Consider the following 24,427-nt stretch of genomic DNA (forward strand, 5'->3'; position numbering starts at 1 on the left):
TAAATGATATTTAGGTCGAATTTCTTTATATCAAACGAACCATTTAGAATTAAAACAAAAGTTAATTCATTATCTCTTAAATATATCACACCAACAAGAGGTTTCCCCTTGTAGTAACGTATGATTATTAAATTTGTGTATAATTTATGTGAAAGAAAAGTTAATTGGTAGTCATGTGATATTTAGTCTTGTAGTCCAGCAGGGAATAAAAAAACAATCATCTCAAGTTAAGCAGTACTGTTGAGACCATTTTGACTAGAGAGTTGTGATTCGTAACAGATATTTGTTAAAAATAAATTATTGTACACTAGTTGGAGTACCCTTTTCCTGGAAGAAAGTTATGTAAATTTATGATTAACGAAAGGCTATTTTAGGACATGAAAAGTTGCTTCCCTTGTATAAAGCGCTTATAGATACTGCAAAACGAAAAATGAAAAACTAAAAATGTTTTTAGATTCTCAAGTACCTAATGAACCTCCAAATCAGTTTTCTTGAAGATCCATGTAACAACATAAAATATATTTATATAGATACATGCTTCATATTTAGTTATGATTGAACGTCGTTTCAAGAAGTGCCAGATATTATCCTAATCGCGTTTCCTTTATTCTGGCTGTTTTTCTGAATTCGTAATTATTATTATTGTTGTTTATTAACAATAATTATAATTTGATGTGAGTTATTGTGAAGATTCTTGCTTTTTGTGTGTATTTCAGTTCGAGATTGGATATAATGATATCCGGTTGTGAAGTCCTGGCGAAGCACTAGTTACTGGTTGGTTGATATTTTGTAAATATTTTGTTAAATTTGTAAGATCCTGTTAGTAACTTGGTTGATTGACATTTTGTCATGTTGTAGCAGGATTTTTAACGTGGTGAAAATAATTCAACACTCCAGTCTATGTAAAAAACAAGAACAAATTAGTTTTATTTCTTCCTTCATGCTTTTTGACAGGCTTGCACACTTTGTAATTTGTTGTAGGCCTACGTTTACAGTTACGCTATTTACACTATAGTAACGTGTGTTTTTCTTATAGCAAAGCCATATCGGGCTATCAGCTGAGCCCACCGAGGGGAATCGAACCCCTGATCTTGCGTTGTAAATCCGAAGAGATACCGCTGTATTAGCGGGGGGCTACTACAGTAACGTAAAAATCATGTTACTCACAGAAAGTAATCAATATGCGCAGTAGGTAACACAGCTCCAAAAACATAAATACACTGACTGATTCGTCCTGCTGGCTAGAAAAACTCCACTGATTCACCATGTTGGTTTAAAAACCTGTTGATTCACCATGCTGGCTACAAAAACTCTATTGATTCATCCTGCTGGCTTCAAAAACTTTACTGATTCATCCTGCTGGCTTCAAAAACTTTACTGATTCATCCTGCTGGCTGGAAAACATAACTGATTCATTCTACTGGCTTCAAAAACTTTACTGATTCATCCTGCTGGCTGGAAAACTTAACTGATTCATTCTACTGGCTTCAAAAACTTTACTTATTCATCCTGCTGGCTGGAAAACTCTCTTGATGCTCACGGCAACCATATTTATTAATTGATTGGCTAATTTGTATCAGGGCCTGGTATGGCCTAAGGATTCAGGATTCGACTCGCAATCTGAGGGTCGCGGATTAGAATTTCGGGCACCGAACATGATCACTCTTTTAGCCGTGGGCAGCATTACAATATATTGGTCAATCACACTACTTTTTGCTAAAGAAGTGTCACAAGAGGTGGCGATGGATGGTATTGGCTACCTGCTTTTCTTTTAGTATATCTCTGCTAAATTAGAGATAGCTAGCGCAAGCAGCCCTCGTGTAAATACTCAAAATTCAATTTAACAAACTCCTATTTCGGATATAATCCGTTTCCTAGATATTTCGCAAAGTGTCTCGTTTATTAAATGTACCCTAGTCTAAGGGGGCAGTGGTTAGACTTTGGATTTATAATGCTGTAATGAAGGATTATATTCCCCTTGATAGACACAGCATACAGTCCGCTGTGGATTTGTTATAACAAAATACATAAACACACACCCCTTATTCCCCTTGGGGCACAGCAGTACATCTGCGTACTTATAACGCTAGAAACCGGGTTTCGAAACCTATTGCGGGCAGAACATAGAAATCCCTTTTTGTATAGTCTTTATGCTTAACTTCAAACAAATAAACACACATATAAATGTTCCCAATATCCTAGGCCTAGTTCACGCTCAAGTGTGTAATTGTAGGACTACATTTAACGTAATGTACTTTCTAGCTGAAGCCTAAATCATAATATTCACGTATAAATATACAAAATACTCATAATTTATTTTTTTTGCTAAATCCATTGTAAATCCCGCTCGTCACCTTAAAGTGAAAACGTGTAATGTCTGTAGTAACAGCTCCCAAATGTGTTGGAACATCGCATCTACCAGACAAAATCCAAACTAGGCAGTAATTAGAATTGAGTGCTTATTTCCACAACTTCTCAAGTCTTATTTCCTTTCACTGTTTGTAGCCAGTTGTGGGAAAGCGGTTACCCTTGAACGTCCTTAAAATTACTAAAGTTGTTAATGAAATAATAATCAGTGATGTCGAGAAAACCCACTTGTAGAGAAATATATATATGCAAAAACGGCTCGTTTGGGTTGAGAAAATATTTTACATAGAAGAACGAACAACGTTTCGACCTTCTTCGGTCATCGTCAGGTTCACAAAGAAAGAGGTAACTGACCGGAAGCTGACCACATATTTGGAAGGGGTTGTGTAACTAAGTGTCAGAATGTAAAGGGCGGTGTTAGATGTTTGAATATGTAATTTTATTTATTTTATTATATTAATACAGGTATAAAGGCGTTCCTTTATATTGGTTTATTTTGGGTTTAAGTTGTTGTATAAGTAAGGCTTCTTTAATTTTACGTTTGTTTGACTTGCAGTGTTCGAAAACGTGTGAAGGTGACTTTTTATGTTCTTTGAATCTGGTTTCCATTTTTCTACTTGTTTCTCCAATATATAAGTCGTGGCAGTTATTACAGTGTATTTTATAAATAATGTTGGTGTGGTGTTTGTCAGTGTAGTTTTTACATAGTATAGACCTCAGTTTTGTGCCTGGTGTTTGAATAAATTTGGTATTAACTGGAATGTCATATTTTGTTACTAGTTTTTGCCAAATGTTGGTTATTTGTCTGCTGATGTCAGGAATATATGGTATGCAGCAGTATATGGTTTCGTGATTTTTTAATTCGTGAGATATATTTACTTTTGTTGGTTGATTTTGCTTTCTGTCTGGGTGTGTGCGTATAATGTTTTCTACGGTTTGTGGAGGAAACTTATTGATGTTGATGAAGTATTGTTTTATTTTGTCTAATTCATCGTTAATTTTATCTGGTGAGCATAGTTTTATGGCTGTGTTTATTTGGTTTCTTAGTATGTTGAGCTTTTGTTTTGTTTCATGTGCTGAGTCCCAAGGAATGTATAGTCCAGTATGGGTGATTTTTCGGTGGATTTCTGTTTAAAATTGTGTGTCGGTTCTTGTAATTTTGAGGTTAAGAAAAGATATTTGATTGTTTTCTTCCTGTTCACATGTGAAGTTAATGTTGGGATGTATAGAGTTAATGTGATTGAAAAAATTCAGTATGTGTTCTGTAGATTTGAATCCCGCAACCGTGTCATCTACATATCTGTACCAGTATAGTGGTGGATGTAATGCTGTGTTAATTGCCATTGTTTCAACTTGTGTCATAAAAAATATTGGCTAGAACGGGTGATACTGGGTTGCCCATGCTTAGACCATTTGTTTGTATATAGTTGTGGTTATTGAACATGAAGTTTGTCTTAGTAAGTTCTACTTACTATCTTTTAGCCATGGGGACGTATTAATGTTATGATCAATCCCACTAAAATAGTTTTTATGAATTTTATATATTTCGTTCAGATAGAATATCTCCAACACATTTGGGAACAATTACCACAGACATTACCCGTTTTTTACTTGAAGGTGACAACTGGGATCTACAATGGATTTTACAAATAACCTATTAATGCTTGTTTTATATTAGGTTCATTATTGATTTGTTGTGGTGATTTTAATCGCTTATTAACAATTAATGTAAATAATAGTATTGAAGCTATTTATTTCATTATAAATAAATAAATATATAGCTGAGGTAATTCTCACTATCTTGAATAAGATTTAGGCGATAAGTACAATGAATATTTGTTTTAAAACAACACTTATTGCAACCGTTGGCCAGTGTTTAGTGCTAGAGTTATAAAATTAAAATCCGCAGTCTAATTCGTAGTAGTAGATATTCCAAGGGTCCCCCGCTAGTACAGCGGTAAATCTACGGATTTACAACACTAAAATTAGGGGCTCGATTCTCCTTGATGGACTCGGTAGATAGCCCGATGTGTGTGGCTTTGCTATAAGGAAACACACACACACACATATCTTCCAATGCATAGCTTTTGGCTTAAAAAACACGTACGACAGCTTTTTATTTGTTTGTTTATTTCGTAATTTATTGTAATTTAAATACGTCACATTTTCGTTTAGCCAATCCTCTTATTAGTCTTGCTTCTAATAGTGTAGGCCTATATTTTGTATGACCGCGCAGGCATTGCGTAGTAGGTTTGCGAAGCTGAAAACTAGGCTAAAAGTAAAACTAAAAATGGATGAAGTTAGGATGTTCTTAAAATTGAAAAATTATAAGAGGATAGTGAAATTATAATGCTTATCTTAGAAGTGTAAATTATATTTTCAAATAAAACAAGTTGATAGTTTCTTCACGTGAATTCCAATGGGTCATCAAACTAGAAATGGAAATGGCAGACGACAAAGTTTCTACGGCCTCTTTAACCATGTGAGATTTGAACACCTTCTTGCTGGAGTAAGTGGTGGTGTTACATCCACGTTAGTGCTTCATCCACTTGACTTATTAAAAATTAGATTTGCCGGTAAGTATGAAGTTTTGGATGTTTTAAGGTATCAGTAAAAAGCGTAAAATATCGTGTTAAACAATTTAATTCTGAAATAACAACCTAAAGCAATAATTCCTTACAATTTAACGTTGATTTAAATAAATATAGCATTTTATAGCTCTGTATTTACTGAGGACGTTGTTCCGTATTTTTATGGCGAGAAAAATTTAATTTGTATAAAGTTTGAAAACCTATATAAAACTGTCAGTTTCAATCAGCTTAGAATTATACTAAGTTATAGTGATATCCACTATAATGGTTTGGGGAAATAAATTATGATAATAACATCAGATTTATTTATTGTGCTTTATTACAAAGGAAGGTGTGCAATGTTTAAGCATGATTAGGCTTTGTGAAACAAACGTTTATAAAGTTCTATATAAAATTACAACCCTAAAAATACATAATCTATGACTTGTAGAGTCAGACTATATGTACTACTAAGTTTGTTTTATGCAGTGAATGATGGACATTTGTCTGTACGACCTCAGTATAATGGACTGGTTAATGCAGTTACATCTATTTTTCAAGAAGAAGGTATCCGAGGATTTTATCGAGGAGTTACACCAAATTGCTGGGGAGCAGGCACAGCTTGGGGCTGCTACTTTTTATTGTATGTTGTCTTTTAGTTACTTCCAACTGTGGTTATTAATGTAATACACATGTCAATGAAAATTAACAAAATATTATTATGTGTTTGTGTGTGAATCTACTTATGTGATCTGTAAAATGTTTAATATTTTTCTGGTGAAGTTTTTGTTAAGTGATGAGATCCTATTTAAATTGTGTGAAACTTTTAAGAGTTTTGGTAAATTTTCTTAAACAAAATAAAATTACTTATTACAATAAACATAATTATGCATTTGGCCTTATGAAAATGTTAGTGAAAACATAAGTCTGTTTTTGTTTTTTTTCTTTTAATGAGATGAAATCATAAAAAGTGTGGTTTAAAATAGTTGAAGATAATAGAACATAATGAAATCTGTATGACAAAATATACCTAGTCACATTTTATTTGTTATTCTAGTGAAAACAGAGTTGCAGAGTGTAAGAGGAAAAAGCTTAGTTAGAATTATAAATTTAATAAATTATAAAAATTAGTTGAGATAGAATGAAATTATATATATACAGGGTGTTCAGAAAGTTGCTGTGCATTTCTACGTGTATAAGATTACAAAACTGCACGGTGACTTTCTGAACACCGTGTGTATATATATATAAAATTATTGCATTTTGATAAAGTTAAGTAAACAAAATCACAAGGAAGGACTGTGATAAAAACAGCAAGTCCAAACCTCTGACTAATTATAGTTGATTGTATCCTGGGATCTTTTCAATTAGTGTAGAATTTTTTTGTTTAATTTATTTTAGTTTCATCTTATTTTTTAAGTTTTATAACAAACTGTATGTGGTAATACACCATCTGTTAGTCATAACTTAATTTGCTACTCTTACATGACAAATAAGAGCTGTAATAGATATAGAAAGTACAAGAGTGAGATGTGGGTGCTCATGTTCACAATGTCCTACATCTTAACTGCCTGCAGACAGTTGCGGGAAAGTGACTGCTTTCCAAAGTAAAGAAAAAATAATTGAAATGGAAATAAGAAAATTATGGGCTTGTTGGTTCATGTACATCCTTGTTAGTTTATATGCATCATTTCATCCAATAAACTAATCTTTGAAACTAAAATGAAGCCCGCTGTTATCACTCAAGTATTTATCAAGCCAATCCTAAAATTAACTGCATTCACCACATCTGAAAACAAATTATCCAAGTGTCAACTGCCCTAATGGGGTATGGCATGGTCAGGTGGTTAGGATGGTCAACCTGCAATCTGAGGGTCACAGGTGTGACCCTCCATCACATCAAACATGCTTTCACTTTCAGCCATAGGGATGTTATAATGTGATGGGTAACCCAATTATTCATTGGTAAAAGAGTAGCCCAAGAGTTTGCGGTGGGTACTGATGACTAGATGCCTTCCCGCTAGTCATAAACCGCTAAATTAGGGAGGTCTTTGTGTAAAATTCAAAAGGAAACAAAATTTTTAGCAAGAACTGTCTTAGCTAAAGATGACTCATCCAACTGTGCTAAAATATTAGTGTCTTCTAGTCCTGCAATTTTCACCATTAATGACAACAACAACATGTGATGCATTAACATTACCAATGCCCTTTACAATCTTGTACACCTCACTCAGTTTTTCTTTAACTCTTCATTTTTCAAGATAAAATAATTTTAGAGACCTTAACCTTTTCTTCTGTTTAAAGTATTATTTAACAACAGTTAAAATGCATAATGCCAGCAAACAGAAATCAGATTACTAAATGTTCCATAAAATCACTTTCAGTACTGTAGTTTAGTATCTTGTTGTCTGTGGATTTCCTATTTTGTTAATAACTACAGTAAGACAGATATTTGTTTAATTGGATTTTGTTGTTTATAAATTTTGTGTTGGAGAAAGTATTCGTATTTTTTCTGTCTTAATCACAGTGTTTAAATTGCCTTGTAAATAATTGAGCTCTTGGGGAAACATTTGTACCATTTCTCTTAACTTGAGCGTTATGGTATACTCCCATGGGGGTTATGTTATACTCCCATTTACTTGTTTTTCTTTGTCACTTAATAAAGCTAAAATTACAATAGTTAGGGTTATTAACTTGTAGGAAATTTAGTCTCTAGACTCATTTAATTTGTGGCACATTTTATCTGGCAAGATGTCTCTGTTATACAGATAGTGTCAATACTTTAATGTTGTGAAATGTTTTATCTGACAAGATGTCTGTTATACAGATAGTGTCAATACTTTAATGTTGTGACATGTTTTATCTGGCAAGATGTCTCTGTTATACAGATAGTGTCAATACTTTAATGTTGTGACATGTTTTATCTGACAAGATGTCTCTGTTATACAGATAGTGTCAATACTTTAATGTTGTGAAATGTTTTATCTGACAAGATGTCTCTGTTATACAGATAGTGTCAATACTTTAATGTTGTGACATGTTTTATCTGACAAGATGTCTGTTATACAGATAGTGTCAATACTTTAATGTGGTGGCACGTTTTATCTGACAAGATGTCTCTGTTATACTGATAGTGTCAATACTTTAATGTGGTGGCACGTTTTATCTGACAAGATGTCTGTTATACTGATAGTGTCAATACTTTAATGTTGTGACACGTTTTATCTGACAAGATGTCTCTGTTGTACTGATAGTGTCAATACTTTAATGTTGTGACACGTTTTATCTGACAAGATGTCTGTTATACAGATAGTGTCAATACTTTAATATTGTGACATGTTTTATCTGACAAGATGTCTCTGTTATACAGATAGTGTCAATACTTTAATGTTGTGACATGTTTTATCTGACAAGATGTCTCTGTTATACAGATAGTGTCAATACTTTAATGTTGTGACATGTTTTATCTGACAAGATGTCTCTGTTATACAGATAGTGTCAATACTTTAATGTTGTGACATGCTTTATCTGACAAGATGTCTCTGTTATACAGATAGTGTCAATACTTTAATGTTGTGACATGTTTTATCTGACAAGATGTCTCTGTTATACAGATAGTGTCAATACTTTAATGTTGTGACATGTTTTATCTGACAAGATGTCTCTGTTATACAGATAGTGTCAATACTTTAATGTTGTGACATGTTTTATCTGACAAGATGTCTCTGTTATACAGATAGTGTCAATACTTTAATGTGGTGGCACGTTTTATCTGACAAGATGTCTCTGTTATACTGATAGTGTCAATACTTTAATGTGGTGGCACGTTTTATCTGACAAGATGTCTGTTATACTGATAGTGTCAATACTTTAATGTTGTGACACGTTTTATCTGACAAGATGTCTCTGTTGTACTGATAGTGTCAATACTTTAATGTTGTGACACGTTTTATCTGACAAGATGTCTGTTATACAGATAGTGTCAATACTTTAATATTGTGACATGTTTTATCTGACAAGATGTCTCTGTTATACAGATAGTGTCAATACTTTAATGTTGTGACATGTTTTATCTGACAAGATGTCTCTGTTATACAGATAGTGTCAATACTTTAATGTTGTGACATGTTTTATCTGACAAGATGTCTCTGTTATACAGATAGTGTCAATACTTTAATGTTGTGACATGCTTTATCTGACAAGATGTCTCTGTTATACAGATAGTGTCAATACTTTAATGTTGTGACATGTTTTATCTGACAAGATGTCTCTGTTATACAGATAGTGTCAATACTTTAATGTTGTGACATGCTTTATCTGACAAGATGTCTCTGTTATACAGATAGTGTCAATACTTTAATGTTGTGACATGTTTTATCTGACAAGATGTCTCTGTTATACAGATAGTGTCAATACTTTAATGTGGTGGCACGTTTTATCTGACAAGATGTCTCTGTTATACTGATAGTGTCAATACTTTAATGTGGTGGCACGTTTTATCTGACAAGATGTCTGTTATACAGATAGTGTCAATACTTTAATGTGGTGTCACGTTTTATCTGACAAGATGTCTGTTATACAGATAGTGTCAATACTTTAATGTGGTGGCACGCTTTTATCTGACAAGATGTGTCTGTTATACTGATAGTGTCAATACTTTAATGTTGTGACATGTGTTATCTGACAAGATGTCTCTGTTATACAGATAGTGTCAATACTTTAATGTGGTGGCACGTTTTATCTGACAAGATGTCTCTGTTATACTGATAGTGTCAATACTTTAATGTTGTGAAATGTTTTATCTGACAAGATGTCTGTTATACAGATAGTGTCAACACTCTAATGTTGTGACATGTTTTATCTGACAAGATGTCTCTGTTATACAGATAGTGTCAATACTTTAATGTGGTGGCACGTTTTATCTGACAAGATGTCTCTGTTATACAGATAGTGTCAATACTTTAATGTTGTGAAATGTTTTATCTGACAAGATGTCTGTTATACAGATAGTGTCAATACTTTAATGTTGTGACATGTTTTATCTGACAAGATGTCTCTGTTATACAGATAGTGTCAATACTTTAATGTTGTGACATGCTTTATCTGACAAGATGTCTCTGTTATACAGATAGTGTCAATACTTTAATGTTGTGACATGTTTTATCTGACAAGATGTCTCTGTTATACAGATAGTGTCAATACTTTAATGTTGTGACATGCTTTATCTGACAAGATGTCTCTGTTATACAGATAGTGTCAATACTTTAATGTTGTGACATGTTTTATCTGACAAGATGTCTCTGTTATACAGATAGTGTCAATACTTTAATGTGGTGGCACGTTTTATCTGACAAGATGTCTCTGTTATACTGATAGTGTCAATACTTTAATGTGGTGGCACGTTTTATCTGACAAGATGTCTGTTATACAGATAGTGTCAATACTTTAATGTGGTGGCACGTTTTATCTGACAAGATGTCTGTTATACAGATAGTGTCAATACTTTAATGTGGTGGCACGTTTTATCTGACAAGATGTCTCTGTTATACTGATAGTGTCAATACTTTAATGTTGTGACATGTGTTATCTGACAAGATGTCTCTGTTATACAGATAGTGTCAATACTTTAATGTGGTGACATGATGTCTCTGTTATACTGATAGTGTCAATACTTTAATGTTGTGAAATGTTTTATCTGACAAGATGTCTGTTATACAGATAGTGTCAACACTCTAATGTTGTGACATGTTTTATCTGACAAGATGTCTCTGTTATACAGATAGTGTCAATACTTTAATGTGGTGGCACGTTTTATCTGACAAGATGTCTCTGTTATACAGATAGTGTCAATACTTTAATGTTGTGAAATGTTTTATCTGACAAGATGTCTGTTATACAGATAGTGTCAATACTTTAATGTTGTGACATGTTTTATCTGACAAGATGTCTCTGTTATACAGATAGTGTCAATACTTTAATGTTGTGACATGTTTTATCTGACAAGATGTCTGTTATACAGATAGTGTCAATACTTTAATGTTGTGACATGTTTTATCTGACAAGATGTCTCTGTTATACAGATAGTGTCAATACTTTAATGTGGTGGCACGTTTTATCTGACAAGATGTCTCTGTTATACAGATAGTGTCAATACTTTAATGTTGTGAAATGTTTTATCTGACAAGATGTCTGTTATACAGATAGTGTCAATACTTTAATGTTGTGACATGTTTTATCTGACAAGATGTCTGTTATACAGATAGTGTCAATACTTTAATGTGGTGAAATGTTTTATCTGACAAGATGTCTCTGTTATACAGATAGTGTCAATACTTTAATGTTGTGACATGTTTTATCTGACAAGATGTCTGTTATACAGATAGTGTCAATACTTTAATGTTGTGAAATGTTTTATCTGACAAGATGTCTCTGTTATACAGATAGTGTCAATACTTTAATGTTGTGAAATGTTTTATCTGACAAGATGTCTGTTATACAGATAGTGTCAATACTTTAATGTTGTGAAATGTTTTATCTGACAAGATGTCTCTGTTATACAGATAGTGTCAATACTTTAATGTTGTGACATGCTTTATCTGACAAGATGTCTCTGTTATACAGATAGTGTCAATACTTTAATGTTGTGACATGTTTTATCTGACAAGATGTCTCTGTTATACAGATAGTGTCAATACTTTAATGTTGTGACATGTTTTATCTGACAAGATGTCTCTGTTATACAGATAGTGTCAATACTTTAATGTTGTGACATGCTTTATCTGACAAGATGTCTCTGTTATACAGATAGTGTCAATACTTTAATGTTGTGACATGTTTTATCTGACAAGATGTCTCTGTTATACAGATAGTGTCAATACTTTAATGTGGTGAAATGTTTTATCTGACAAGATGTCTCTGTTATACAGATAGTGTCAATACTTTAATGTGGTGACATGCTTTATCTGACAAGATGTCTCTGTTATACAGATAGTGTCAATACTTTAATGTTGTGACATGCTTTATCTGACAAGATGTCTCTGTTATACAGATAGTGTCAATACTTTAATGTTGTGACATGTTTTATCTGACAAGATGTCTCTGTTATACAGATAGTGTCAATACTTTAATGTTGTGACATGTTTTATCTGACAAGATGTCTCTGTTATACAGATAGTGTCAATACTTTAATGTTGTGACATGCTTTATCTGACAAGATGTCTCTGTTATACAGATAGTGTCAATACTTTAATGTTGTGACATGCTTTATCTGACAAGATGTCTCTGTTATACAGATAGTGTCAATACTTTAATGTTGTGACATGCTTTATCTGACAAGATGTCTCTGTTATACAGATAGTGTCAATACTTTAATGTTGTGACATGCTTTATCTGACAAGATGTCTCTGTTATACAGATAGTGTCAATACTTTAATGTTGTGACATGCTTTATCTGACAAGATGTCTCTGTTATACAGATAGTGTCAATACTTTAATGTTGTGACATGTTTTATCTGACAAGATGTCTCTGTTATACAGATAGTGTCAATACTTTAATGTTGTGACATGCTTTATCTGACAAGATGTCTCTGTTATACAGATAGTGTCAATACTTTAATGTTGTGACATGTTTTATCTGACAAGATGTCTCTGTTATACAGATAGTGTCAATACTTTAATGTTGTGACATGTTTTATCTGACAAGATGTCTGTTATACAGATAGTGTCAATACTTTAATGTTGTGAAATGTTTTATCTGACAAGATGTCTCTGTTATACAGATAGTGTCAATACTTTAATGTTGTGACATGTTTTATCTGACAAGATGTCTCTGTTATACAGATAGTGTCAATACTTTAATGTTGTGAAATGTTTTATCTGACAAGATGTCTGTTATACTGATAGTGTCAATACTTTAATGTGGTGAAATGTTTTATCTGACAAGATGTCTCTGTTATACTGATAGTGTCAATACTTTAATGTTGTGACATGTTTTATCTGACAAGATGTCTGTTATACAGATAGTGTCAATACTTTAATGTGGTGAAATGTTTTATCTGACAAGATGTCTCTGTTATACTGATAGTGTCAATACTTTAATGTTGTGACATGTTTTATCTGACAAGATGTCTCTGTTATACAGATAGTGTCAATACTTTAATGTTGTGACATGTTTTATCTGACAAGATGTCTCTGTTATACAGATAGTGTCAATACTTTAATGTGGTGACATGTTTTATCTGACAAGATGTCTCTGTTATACTGATAGTGTCAATACTTTAATGTTGTGACATGTGTTATCTGACAAGATGTATGTTATACAGATAGTGTCAATACTTTAATGTGGTGGCACGTTTTATCTGACAAGATGTCTCTGTTATACAGATAGTGTCAATACTTTAATGTTGTGACATGCTTTATCTGACAAGATGTCTCTGTTATACTGATAGTGTCAATACTTTAATGTGGTGACATGTTTTATCTGACAAGATGTCTCTGTTATACTGATAGTGTCAATACTTTAATGTTGTGACATGTGTTATCTGACAAGATGTCTGTTATACAGATAGTGTCAATACTTTAATGTGGTGGCACGTTTTATCTGACAAGATGTCTCTGTTATACAGATAGTGTCAATACTTTAATGTTGTGACATGTTTTATCTGACAAGATGTCTCTGTTATACAGATAGTGTCAATACTCTAATGTTGTGACATGTTTTATCTGACAAGATGTCTCTGTTATACAGATAGTGTCAATACTTTAATGTTGTGACATGTTTTATCTGACAAGATGTCTCTGTTATACAGATAGTGTCAATACTTTAATGTTGTGACATGTTTTATCTGACAAGATGTCTCTGTTATACAGATAGTGTCAATACTTTAATGTTGTGACATGTTTTATCTGACAAGATGTCTCTGTTATACTGATAGTGTCAATACTTTAATGTGGTGACATGTTTTATCTGACAAGATGTCTCTGTTATACAGATAGTGTCAATACTTTAATGTTGTGACATGTTTTATCTGACAAGATGTCTCTGTTATACTGATAGTGTCAATACTTTAATGTGGTGACATGTTTTATCTGACAAGATGTCTCTGTTATACAGATAGTGTCAATACTTTAATGTTGTGAAATGTTTTATCTGACAAGATGTCTCTGTTATACTGATAGTGTCAATACTTTAATGTGGTGACATGTTTTATCTGACAAGATGTCTCTGTTATACTGATAGTGTCAATACTTTAATGTTGTGAAATGTTTTATCTGACAAGATGTCTCTGTTATACAGATAGTGTCAATACTTTAATGTTGTGACATGTTTTATCTGACAAGATGTCTCTGTTATACTGATAGTGTCAATACTTTAATGTTGTGAAATGTTTTATCTGACAAGATGTCTCTGTTATACAGATAGTGTCAATACTTTAATGTTGTGACATGTTTTATCTGACAAGATGTCTGTTATACAGATAGTGTCAATACTTTAATGTGGTGGCACGTTTTATCTGACAAGATGTCTCTGTTATACTGATAGTGTCAATACTTTAATGTTGTGACATGTGTTATCTGACAAGATGTCTCTGTTATACAGATAGTGTCAATACTTTAATGTGGTGACATGTTTTATCTGACAAGATGTCTCTGTTATACTGATAGTGTCAATACTTTAATGTTGTGACATGTGTTATCTGACAAGATGTCTGTTATACAGATAGTGTCAATACTTTAATGTGGTGGCACGTGTTATCTGACAAGATGTCTGTTATACAGATAGTGTCAATACTTTAATGTGGTGGCACGTTTTATCTGACAAGATGTCTCTGTTATACTGATAGTGTCAATACTTTAATGTGGTGGCACGTTTTATCTGACAAGATGTCTCTGTTATACTGATAGTGTCAATACTTTAATGTTGTGACATGTTTTATCTGACAAGATGTCTCTGTTATACAGATAGTGTCAATACTTTAATGTTGTGACATGTTTTATCTGACAAGATGTCTCTGTTATACAGATAGTGTCAATACTTTAATGTTGTGACATGTTTTATCTGACAAGATGTCTGTTATACAGATAGTGTCAATACTTTAATGTGGTGGCACGTTTTATCTGACAAGATGTCTCTGTTATACTGATAGTGTCAATACTTTAATGTTGTGACATGTTTTATCTGACAAGATGTCTCTGTTATACAGATAGTGCTAATAATTTTGTTTCGTTGATGCATATTATTGAAACTAATAACATGAAACTATAATCATCTTTTATCTAATAAAGATTGTAAACACTTCACAAGTTATCTCTTTCATGACAATTCTTACTTGCATGGAGTATGTACGTGTCCAATGACAATGTTACTACTGTCAGTATATTATATTGGTGATGTGGTGTCAGTAATTGTACTGTAATGTTAACAAACAGGTGTAATTGCTATCATTATTTCTCACTGTTGTAGCCCTTCTATTTAAAGCCTTTTGTGATTGTAACAAATACTGTCTGGGAGAGTCGGGTTAAAAGCAAAACTAATTTAGTGTTAACATTCCTTTAGTAATGCCAGTTTAGACTCCATAAGCTGTTATATTTAACTTGCATGGTAAAACTGGCCATATAGTGATATGGCTGCTGACTTTCAATCCTAGAAACTGCATTTTGTCACTTGTGGTGGGCAGAGTACAGATGACACATTGTGTAGCTTTGTGCTTAATTATAAACAAATAGTGACACTGGTGTACACAAAAACATATATCAGTATATTTTATATAAACAGTACTTAGTTAAATACTTAATAGATAAATCATTGTTATAGTTTGATCATCAAATATTAAATTATCTTTTTGCATAATTATAAACAGTTGCTACCAAAGAGCAAGCAATATACATAAGCTGTAAGGTACATAGTTATATGTTTGGTATGATATTTAACAGTGTTGAGCTGTTATGAAGTATTAACTTGACTTTTAGGAACAGGTACATTTATGTGCAATATTCATACATTAAGTTTGTATATTAGTATTTCAGACTCCTGAAACATTAATGTTACAACAGGCTAATTTAGGTTTGAGTTGACAATAACACTGTAAATTACATAAAACAGAATTTCTACATCATAATTTGAAGTAATTTAAACAGGTTTCTGAATTATGTATGTATGTGGATCAATTTGTATTTAAGTTAATTCAGAAATCCATTTTGGAAAACATTGTAGTGTCCTAATTATTTAGGATTATTTTTAATTGCTGTTCTATGTATACATGTTTTTATATTATATTTTACTTGGATTAAGTTGAATGTTTTTCAATGTGTACTGTAATTTTTAACTGAAAACCACAATATTGTACATAATGCAATATACAATAGTTAGTGAACTTTTCCCCAGAAATCTCTGATTGGTGTTGGAACCATTTCTTTCTGAAACAATAATTCAAAGCAGTTTAATTGTACAATAGGTTAATAAAAAGAAACAATTGAAATTGAGCCATGATATCACCTAAAGAAGGGCTTAGAATGAAATCTGTGAAAACTATCTTCTGAACCAGTTTTGATACTCATCAGGGTGTGTTACTTGGTCAAGAGCAACACTGATTTAGAAACTGTATAGAAAATAAACTTGTAGTTATTCTGTATACTTTTTAAAAAAAACCTCCAAGTAGAAACTCATGTGGTCAAGTGTTTATTTAATTTTATAGATAAAAGAATTTAAAAATCATAAATTTTGAATTTGGGCTTATCTTGTTGTGCTCTGAACAACGATGTAGATATTTGTTAATATCTGAATTTTGTATGAGTACAGACATCATTCATAGCCCTCTAGGTGAAAAGGTAATTGTAAATAGTATGGTGGTAAATTTAATATTTTATTAGGTTTAGCCAGCTATGGTTCTTCAGTCTTATCAGTTCTTATGGTGTTATATATATTATCTGTATCTAGGCTCCATAGGTGAGTGAGCAAAATGCGTAGCTGTTTTTTTCTGCTCTTGAACTACAAGAGAGTGTTTTCCAGTTCAAAGGAGACTTGAATAGACATCTTAGCAAAGTGATAAAGGCTTAGCTTGGTCGTTTACCATGATAATATGTTGGTAACAACTTTTATTACATTTATATTTTAAGGTATACAGTATGAGAATCATGCTGTATTCTATATCTGGTGTTTACAAGGCCTTTTCCCTCAATACCAGGGTTTTTTAGACTAGCTGGGATATGAAAGACATAATAGTGGTTGAGATGCAATTTATATTATTAAATTGTATGGACAATAGCTATGTAGTATAAGTTTGTGAAACTCTAAGTGCAGTGAGTGTTGATTTAATAAGTCTAAAGTATAGACATAGTGTGGGATTACCTAGCCTACAGTTACGTTTATGAAATTTATCACAAAATATTGATTCATCCTTAACTTATTTCTGAATTAGGCTATTTCTCTATTATATCACCAAGTTTCTAATAATAATAATAAAAGCAAACCTTTTTAATCAGTGGGAAAAATATATTAAAAAATCAACAAACGTTTGTTTGTCGTCTGTGTTTCATATTATGCTTTTTACCAATAATTATTCAGTAAATAGCCATGAATTCATTTCGTGAATGATCTTATTTTTGATTGGCTTGCAAAGGAATTTACTGACGTTTGACTGTCTCAACTCCATTTTTGTGCCTTTTTGTTGGTCAACCTTGACTATTTCAATTAGCTATGAAATGTGAAGTAAGGGTACAGTAAGGGGTGAGGGTGGTAATACTTGCTCCATTATTTTTGACAACTTATATGCTGGTATTTTCTATTGTGAATTACCATTTAGAAGACATGTACACTTTACAATATCAAGTTATTTTTCATCAATAAGAGCTTGTTTATATGAGGCCTTATTAACCTAAATGTACTTTAATGGGTAAATAAAATTGAAATAAATGAAGTGGGTAAATGAAAGAATATAAAAATGATTTGAAACTTTAATAGTATTAGATGTAACATTCTGATAAGTAAAAAAAAATTGATAGTTATTATAATTTAGGTACGATAAGTGTTCTTTTTATTGTTTGTTACACAAACTGTTTGTATGGTGTTTTTAAACACCAAATATAAACAAAATTTACAGTTTAATAAATATTTATTGGAAGGCTCTAAATGAATCTAAGATTTCATAAAAATCTATAAAAAAGTCTAAGAAAAAGTAATTATTTTTAGTTAATTCTTAAAAAACATCATAAATCTTTCTGAATTTGCAAATCTTTGAGTTTTTCTAAATATTGCATAAAAATAAGATATTGTGTTTTACAGAAACTATTTAATGTGTATTATGTTTGTCTCAGGTTTCAGCCAATATTGCAAGATATGTTTTAAATGTAATAAGATAAACCATGCGACAGATGTATGTATACCAGGCATTTTAGGATTGAGAAAGTAATATGTGAACAAAACAAACTTGATTTAAAATAACCTGACCAACATACTAGACTGGGTATTGAAAACAAAACATTTGAAAGTTAATTTAGTTGTACTTGCATGTGGAAAAACATTAATATCAAATGTGTTGTTTCTATATTCCTTCTTTATCTTTTTAACATTTACTTTTGAGGTTTTTGGGAAAAGCAGCTTTGAAATAAAGTGCTCTAAACATGAATAGTGAACCAGTATTTAAGGGATACTGTTAGATAATGCTTGTATGCTTCTGGGGATACATTTGGGGGTAAACTTTTCATGCAGAATATCAGTTCAGATATAGTTTGTTTGTAAGATGATTTCCATAATCTGTGAATGAAAATCACAAAATTAAGATATGTTATTAAATTTTAACAGAACATTTTGTAAATGTTGCTGAATGTTGTGTTAGTCGATGCTGGTTTAGTTTTGTAACAAGTGTGGATTGTGAATGATATTTTGTAATGCAAACATTTGTTTTTTTTTAGACTTTTCTATGAAACTCTTTTCAAACAATATAAAACGTGTGAGATACAACCATAACATATTCTTCAATAAACAATATAAAACGTGAGATACAACCATAACTTATTCTACAATAAACAATATAAAACGTGTGAGATACAACCATAACTTATTCTTCAATAAACAATATAAAACGTGTGAGATACAACCATATCTTATTCTACAATAAACAATATAAAACGTGTGAGATACAACCATAACTTATTCTTCAATAAACAATATAAAACGTGTGAGATACAACCAAACATAACTTGTTCTTCAATAAACAATATAAAACATGTGAGATACAAACAACCATAACTTATTCTTCAATAAACAATATAAAACGTGTGAGATACAACCATAACTTATTCTACAATAAACAATATAAAACGTGTGAGATACAAACAACCATAACTTGTTCTTCAATAAACAATATAAAACGTGAGAGATACAAACAAACATAACTTATTCTTCAATAAACAATATAAAACGTGCGAGATACAACCATAACATATTCTACAATAAACAATATAAAACGTGTGAGATACAAACATAACTTATTCTTCAATAAACAATATAAAATGTGTGAGATACAAACAACCATAACATATTCTACAATAAACAATATAAAACGTGTGAGATACAAACATAACTTATTCTTCAATAAACAATATAAAACGTGCGAGATACAACCATAACATATTCTACAATAAACAATATAAAACGTGTGAGATACAACCATAACTTATTCTTCAATAAACAATATAAAATGTGTGAGATACAAACAACCATAACTTATTCTACAATAAACAATATAAAATGTGTGAGATACAAACAACCATAACTTATTCTTCAATAAACAATATAAAACGTGTGAGATACAAACATAACTTATTCTACAATAAACAATATAAAACATGTGAGATACAAACAACCATAACTTATTCTTCAATAAACAATATAAAACGTGTGAGATACAAACAACCATAACTTATTCTACAATAAACAATATAAAACGTGTGAGATACAACCATAACTTATTCTTCAATAAACAATATAAAACGTGTGAGATACAAACATAACTTGTTCTACAATAAACAATATAAAACGTGTGAGATACAAACATAACTTATTCTTCAATAAACAATATAAAACGTGTGAGATACAAACAAACATAACTTATTCTTCAATAAACAATATAAAACGTGTGAGATACAACCATAACTTATTCTACAATAAACAATATAAAACGTGTGAGATACAAACAACCATAACTTATTCTACAATAAACAATATAAAACGTGTGAGATACAAACAACCATAACTTATTCTTCAATAAACAATATAAAACGTGTGAGATACAAACAACCATAACTTATTCTTCAATAAACAATATAAAACGTGTGAGATACAAACAACCATAACTTATTCTTCAATAAACAATATAAAACGTGTGAGATACAAACAACCATAACTTATTCTTCAATAAACAATATAAAACGTGTGAGATACAAACAACCATAACTTATTCTTCAATAAACAATATAAAACGTGTGAGATACAACCATAACTTATTCTTCAATAAACAATATAAAACGTGTGAGATACAACCATAACTTATTCTTCAATAAACAATATAAAACGTGTGAGATACAAACAACCATAACTTATTCTTCAATAAACAATATAAAACGTGTGAGATACAAACAAACCATAACTTATTCTTCAATAAACAATATAAAACGTGTGAGATACAAACAACCATAACTTATTCTTCAATAAACAATATAAAACGTGTGAGATACAACCATAACTTATTCTTCAATAAACAATATAAAACGTGTGAGATACAACCATAACTTATTCTTCAATAAACAATATAAAACGTGTGAGATACAAACAACCATAACTTATTCTTCAATAAACAATATAAAACGTGTGAGATACAACCATAACTTATTCTTCAATAAACAATATAAAACGTGTGAGATACAACCATAACTTATTCTTCAATAAACAATATAAAACGTGTGAGATACAAACAACCATAACTTATTCTTCAATAAACAATATAAAACGTGTGAGAGATACAACCATAACTTATTCTTCAATAAACAATATAAAACGTGTGAGATACAACCATAACTTATTCTTCAATAAACAATATAAAACGTGTGAGATACAACCATAACTTATTCTTCAATAAACAATATAAAACGTGTGAGATACAACCATAACTTATTCTACAATAAACAATATAAAACGTGTGAGATACAACCATAACTTATTCTTCAATAAACAATATAAAACGTGTGAGATACAACCATAACTTATTCTTCAATAAACAATATAAAACGTGTGAGATACAAACAACCATAACTTATTCTTCAATAAACAATATAAAACGTGTGAGATACAAACAACCATAACTTATTCTACAATAAACAATATAAAACGTGTGAGATACAACCTTCAATAAACAATATAAAACGTGTGAGATAACTTATTCTACAATAAACAATATAAAACGTGTGAGATACAAACCATAACTTATTCTTCAATAAACAATATAAAACGTGTGAGATACAACCATAACTTATTCTTCAATAAACAATATAAAACGTGTGAGATACAACCATAACTTATTCTTCAATAAACAATATAAAACGTGTGAGATACAAACAACCATAACTTATTCTTCAATAAACAATATAAAACGTGTGAGATACACAACCATAACTTATTCTTCAATAAACAATATAAAACGTGTGAGATACAAACAACCATAACTTATTCTTCAATAAACAATATAAAACGTGTGAGATACAAACAACATAACTTATTCTTCAATAAACAATATAAAACGTGTGAGATACAACCATAACTTATTCTACAATAAACAATATAAAACGTGTGAGATGTGAGAGATACAACCATAACTTATTCTTCAATAAACAATATAAAACGTGTGAGATACAACCATAACTTATTCTTCAATAAACAATATAAAACGTGTGAGATACAACCATAACTTATTCTTCAATAAACAATATAAAACGTGTGAGATACAAACATAACTTATTCTACAATAAACAATAACGTTGAGATACAAACAACCATAACTTATTCTTCAATAAACAATATAAAACGTGTGAGATACAAACCATAACTTATTCTTCAATAAACAATATAAAACGTGTGAGATACAACCATAACTTATTCTTCAATAAACAATATAAAACGTGTGAGATACAACCATAACTTATTCTACAATAAACAATATAAAACGTGTGAGATACAAACAACCATAACTTATTCTTCAATAAACAATATAAAACGTGTGAGATACAAACAACCATAACTTATTCTTCAATAAACAATATAAAACGTGTGAGATACAAACCATAACTTATTCTTCAATAAACAATATAAAACGTGTGAGATACAAACATAACTTATTCTTCATAACAATATATTCTTCAATAAACAATATAAAACGTGTGAGATACAACCATAACTTATTCTTCAATAAACAATATAAAACGTGTGAGATACAAACAACCATAACTTATTCTTCAATAAACAATATAAAACGTGTGAGATACAAACAACCATAACTTATTCTTCAATAAACAATATAAAACGTGTGAGATACACAACCATAACTTATTCTTCAATAAACAATATAAAACGTGTGAGATACAAACAACCATAACTTATTCTTCAATAAACAATATAAAACGTGTGAGATACAACCATAACTTATTCTACAATAAACAATATAAAACGTGTGAGATACAAACAACCATAACTTATTCTTCAATAAACAATATAAAACGTGTGAGATACAACCATAACTTATTCTTCAATAAACAATATAAAACGTGTGAGATACAAACAACCATAACTTATTCTTCAATAAACAATATAAAACGTGTGAGATACAACCATAACTTATTCTACAATAAACAATATAAAACGTGTGAGATACAAACAACCATAACTTATTCTTCAATAAACAATATAAAACGTGTGAGATACAACCATAACTTATTCTACAATAAACAATATAAAACGTGTGAGATACAAACCATAACTTATTCTTCAATAAACAATATAAAACGTGTGAGATACAAACAACATAACTTATTCTTCAATAAACAATATAAAACGTGTGAGATACAAACAACAGTTATTCTTCAATAAACAATATAAAACGTGTGAGATACAACCATAACTTATTCTTCAATAAACAATATAAAACGTGTGAGATACAAACAAACCATAACTTATTCTACAATAAACAATATAAAACGTGTGAGATACAAACAACCATAACTTATTCTTCAATAAACAATATAAAACGTGTGAGATACAACAACCATAACTTATTCTACAATAAACAATATAAAACGTGTGAGATACAACCATAACTTATTCTATAAACAATATTCTTCAATAAACAATATAAAACGTGTGAGATACAACAACCATAACTTATTCTTCAATAAACAATATAAAACGTGTGAGATACAAACAACCATAACTTATTCTTCAATAAACAATATAAAACGTGTGAGATACAAACAACCATAACTTATTCTTCAATAAACAATATAAAACGTGTGAGATACAACCATAACTTATTCTTCAATAAACAATATAAAACGTGTGAGATACAACCATAACTTATTCTACAATAAACAATATAAAACGTGTGAGATACAACCATAACTTATTCTTCAATAAACAATATAAAACGTGTGAGATACAAACCATAACTTATTCTTCAATAAACAATATAAAACGTGTGAGATACAAACAACCATAACTTATTCTTCAATAAACAATATAAAACGTGTGAGATACAACAACATAACTTATTCTTCAATAAACAATATAAAACGTGTGAGAGATACAAACAACCATAACTTATTCTTCAATAAACAATATAAAACGTGTGAGATACAACCATAACTTATTCAATAAACAATATAAAACGTGTGATAAACCATAACTTATTCTTCAATAAACAATATAAAACGTGTGAGATACAACCATAACTTATTCTTCAATAAACAATATAAAACGTGTGAGATACAAACAACCATAACTTATTCTTCAATAAACAATATAAAACGTGTGAGATACAACCATAACTTATTCTTCAATAAACAATATAAAACGTGTGAGATACAACCATAACTTATTCTACAATAAACAATAAAACGTGTGAGATATAACTTATTCTTCAATAAACAATATAAAACGTGTGAGATACAAACAACCATAACTTATTCTTCAATAAACAATATAAAACGTGTGAGATACAACCATAACTTATTCTTCAATAAACAATATAAAACGTGTGAGATACAACCATAACATAAAACAATTATTCTTCAATAAACAATATAAAACGTGTGAGATACAAACATACAACCATAACTTATTCTTCAATAAACAATATAAAACGTGTGAGATACAACCATAACTTATTCTTCAATAAACAATATAAAACGTGTGAGATACAACCATAACTTATTCTTCAATAAACAATATA

The 24,427-nt window shown here is 30.6% G+C and overlaps 1 protein-coding gene across 4 annotated transcripts in view; it reads left to right on the forward strand.

Annotated features, from left to right (window-relative positions):
- The first annotated feature begins 4,579 nt into the window (after positions 1-4,579).
- The window catches only part of LOC143246694 (solute carrier family 25 member 32-like), a 69,693-nt gene continuing 49,845 nt past the window's right edge, over positions 4,580-24,427 (forward strand). For 2 of the 4 annotated variants that reach the window (XM_076493777.1, XM_076493778.1), the window contains exons 1-2: positions 4,581-4,943; positions 5,427-5,580. In XM_076493777.1, the coding sequence (XP_076349892.1) occupies positions 4,787-4,943; positions 5,427-5,580 (311 nt within the window). In that variant the 5' untranslated portion in view covers positions 4,581-4,786. Of the gene's footprint in view, positions 4,944-5,426; positions 5,581-24,427 lie in introns of all 4 variants that reach the window. The other 2 variants (XM_076493779.1, XM_076493780.1) reach the window with 2 other exon arrangements.

This window comes from Tachypleus tridentatus, chromosome 3 (assembly GCF_004210375.1).
Source record: "Tachypleus tridentatus isolate NWPU-2018 chromosome 3, ASM421037v1, whole genome shotgun sequence".
Lineage (NCBI taxonomy): Eukaryota > Metazoa > Arthropoda > Merostomata > Xiphosura > Limulidae > Tachypleus > Tachypleus tridentatus.